General features: G+C 32.4%; 1 protein-coding gene across 1 annotated transcript in view; it reads left to right on the top strand.

Annotated features, from left to right (window-relative positions):
• Positions 1-3,000, top strand: part of LOC107702851 (vinexin-like) — a 48,856-nt gene that overhangs the window by 18,662 nt on the left and 27,194 nt on the right. The window contains exons 3-5 of the mRNA XM_016505279.1: positions 750-947; positions 2,160-2,232; positions 2,458-2,597. Coding sequence (XP_016360765.1) covers positions 750-947; positions 2,160-2,232; positions 2,458-2,597 — 411 coding nt within the window. The remainder of the gene's footprint in view (positions 1-749; positions 948-2,159; positions 2,233-2,457; positions 2,598-3,000) is intronic.

Genomic DNA, 3,000 nt, shown 5'->3' with positions numbered 1-3,000 from the left:
AACCGCATAAACACATTTCATTACACCAAATACACAAAATAATGTTCTTTTTAGCAACATCATGACCCCTTTAAATAGAGAATTAAATACATTATACTTTATATGTAATTTTATTACATTAATATATTATCTGCAAGTACAATTATAATATATAATATCTGCAGGTACACTACAAGTGCACATTCAGTACAATTAAATGCACTTCTTTTTCTCGAGGGTAGTCAGTAGAGGAATAAACCTTTTGCTCAGAGAATGGTGTAGTTACAGTATTTACCAACAGGGGCTAACTGATAAAGCTAACTAACTAAACCTTCACTTTCTGTACTTGACAACAAGACTTAATGTCTTATGCATATTTTACGTTCATATAAACTGTTATTCGACTCACTGGGTAGCTGCCTCGCAGCAAAAAAGTCCCTGGTTTGAGTCCCGGCTGAGCCAGTGGGGTTTGCATGTTCTCCTCATGTCTGTGTAGGTTTCCTCCAGGTGCTCCCATTTCCCCCATAATCCCAAGACATGCAGCATTGGTGAATTGGACACTATAAATTGCCCGTAGGTACGAGTGAGTGTGTGAATGTGTGTGTCTGTGTGTGAGCCCTGTCGTTCAGGGTGTCCCCCTCCTGTGACCCAAAACACTGGGATAAAGTTCCATCCCCCCGCGACCCTGCAGAGGAAAAAGTGCTGTGGAAAATGGATGGATGGAAACTGTGATTTTAGATAATGATTTAACATCTCTGTTTTTCTCTCAGAAAAGAGTGGAGGTGCATGACCATCTCAATGGCTCGCGGATCATTTTCTCGGATGAGGCTCTTCCCGGCAGTGGATCAAGACAGCACTTCATGGCTCCGAATATGACCCAGGAAGTAGTCGTAATCTCTCCTGGTCTTCCTACACCTCCCTCAAGTCCGTTCCACAACAGTTCAGCCCCTGCATCGTCACAGCACAAGGCAAGAGTACAGCTGTAACACATTACTGCTGCAGACATTATTCCACATGTGTGTTGAGAACTTTATTATACATATGCACTGGGATCCAAAGATCTAAAACCACATAAAAAATCTAGGATTCCAAATCTAAATTAAACCTGGAATTAATCTGATAGTTTTAAGATTTAAAAAATGAAGACAATGTTTAAGAAATATGTCAGATTCTGCAGCTTTCTAGGTCACTAAATTTAAATGTAAATATTTAATTAAATAATTAAAATATAAATAATAATAAAAAAAAATCATTAAAACATTAAAAGGGACATAACTAAACACTCATACTTTCTTATGTGTATGTATACATTTTTGTTTCAACTCTATTTAGTTCAATTCAACTCTAAACTAAACTTTTCCACATTATGCTTTGGTTGAGTAGCACTGACACAGTGTTGTTTTTAACTTGAATTAAAACTTAAAAAAATAAAATAAAGCTTAAATAAAGCTTAAATAAAATAAAATAAAATAAATACAATAGAAATTGTAGATGAAAAACTTGAACTTAAAAAACTTAAATGAAAATAGAAATGTTGCTTTGGCAACTAACTGAAATAAAATAAGCAGAAATACTAAAATATAACTAAAACTGAAATAAGAATAAAAATATATTTTTTATTTATATTTGTTATTTATAATAACAATAAAATAAACGAAAGCACATAACAAAATTGTTAAAAATTAAACAAATTGACATTGAAAATATGAAAACTGAACATATTAAATTAAAAACTAATTCAAAATATTAATATATAATAGTAAATAATCCTAAAATAACGCTGACATTATTACACACTGACTTGGATTGAATGTGTGCAGCTGCATAATTTATATTTTTCTGCCCCCTGTTGGCGTTAATTAAAAAGGGACTCTTAGAATACAGTGTGTTAATCCTGTTTACAGTAACTTGAAATACATTTTATTATTATTATTTATTATATAGTGTCCCCAAACGAAGTATTTGGACACTTAAACCACACTTTAAATGCGTTTGCACCAGATAACAAACTATCACTCCAAGTGCCATGTTTTTGGGTCACTTTTTGCAAAGTATAACTGATGTTATATATGTGTAATATATACCTAACATTTCCTATTTGCCTGTATTCTCTTTAATTCACTATTAAAGTGTGATTGTCATATACTGTATCTCTGACTATGCACTAATGTTTCCAGCAGGTCGCTGAGGTCAACGGAGGTGGATTCACAACACACAGTTTCGGATCCTACTATGGGCTGACTCAGACAAATGGTAACAAAACATTTGATTAGTTTTGGCAGTTTTTGACTAAATTATAAGAATTCCTATGTGTATCTTATCTGTGATTATAAGTATATGTAACTATAGGTTTCTGTGCTTGGATGGGAAGAAATTGGAACATTTGAAATTAGAATTGAAAATATTGTATGTTCATATATTATATTAATATTTTGTGCAATTCCATATGTGTTAAGTTGTCATCTCTCTGTCTTTCAGTTGAATTATCCGATGGTGGGATATGGACCGGAGGTTCTGCCACTTTACCCAGGATGTCTGGCACCCGAGAGGAGCGCTTAATCAAGTTCTCTGGAATAGGTCCTGTAGATGAGACAGGCATGCCAATCGCATCCCGATCTGTGAGTCTCACTGAACCACTGCAGTCCCAGAATGCATTCGTGTCATGCCTTCAGTCAGTTTGATATTACAAGAAAATCCATGGCTATTGTTTCTGTTATCTGTAAATTAGCCATGAATACACAGTGTGCTATAAATTCTCTAAAAATTAAACCATAAAAAAACATTTTCGTTATTTGAAATAAAATAAACATGAACTGAAATAATATTATATAGTAAAAAAATTAAATGTATTTTATTTCAGCTAGAAAAGAAATTCAAGGCAACATTTCTTGTTCTTATTTAACGTTATATATTAAAATACTTAAATTTAAAACAAAAAATATTAAAATATAAAAAAATACAGGAATAAAATTGAATAAATACTATATAGACATAAAAAATAAAACTAATAATATATATATA

Source organism: Sinocyclocheilus anshuiensis, unplaced genomic scaffold, assembly GCF_001515605.1.
Source record: "Sinocyclocheilus anshuiensis isolate Anshui unplaced genomic scaffold, SAMN03320099.WGS_v1.1 scaffold366, whole genome shotgun sequence".
NCBI lineage: Eukaryota > Metazoa > Chordata > Actinopteri > Cypriniformes > Cyprinidae > Sinocyclocheilus > Sinocyclocheilus anshuiensis.
Note: the sequence above shows the minus strand (reverse complement) of the source record. Positions and strands in the feature narration are given on the sequence as shown.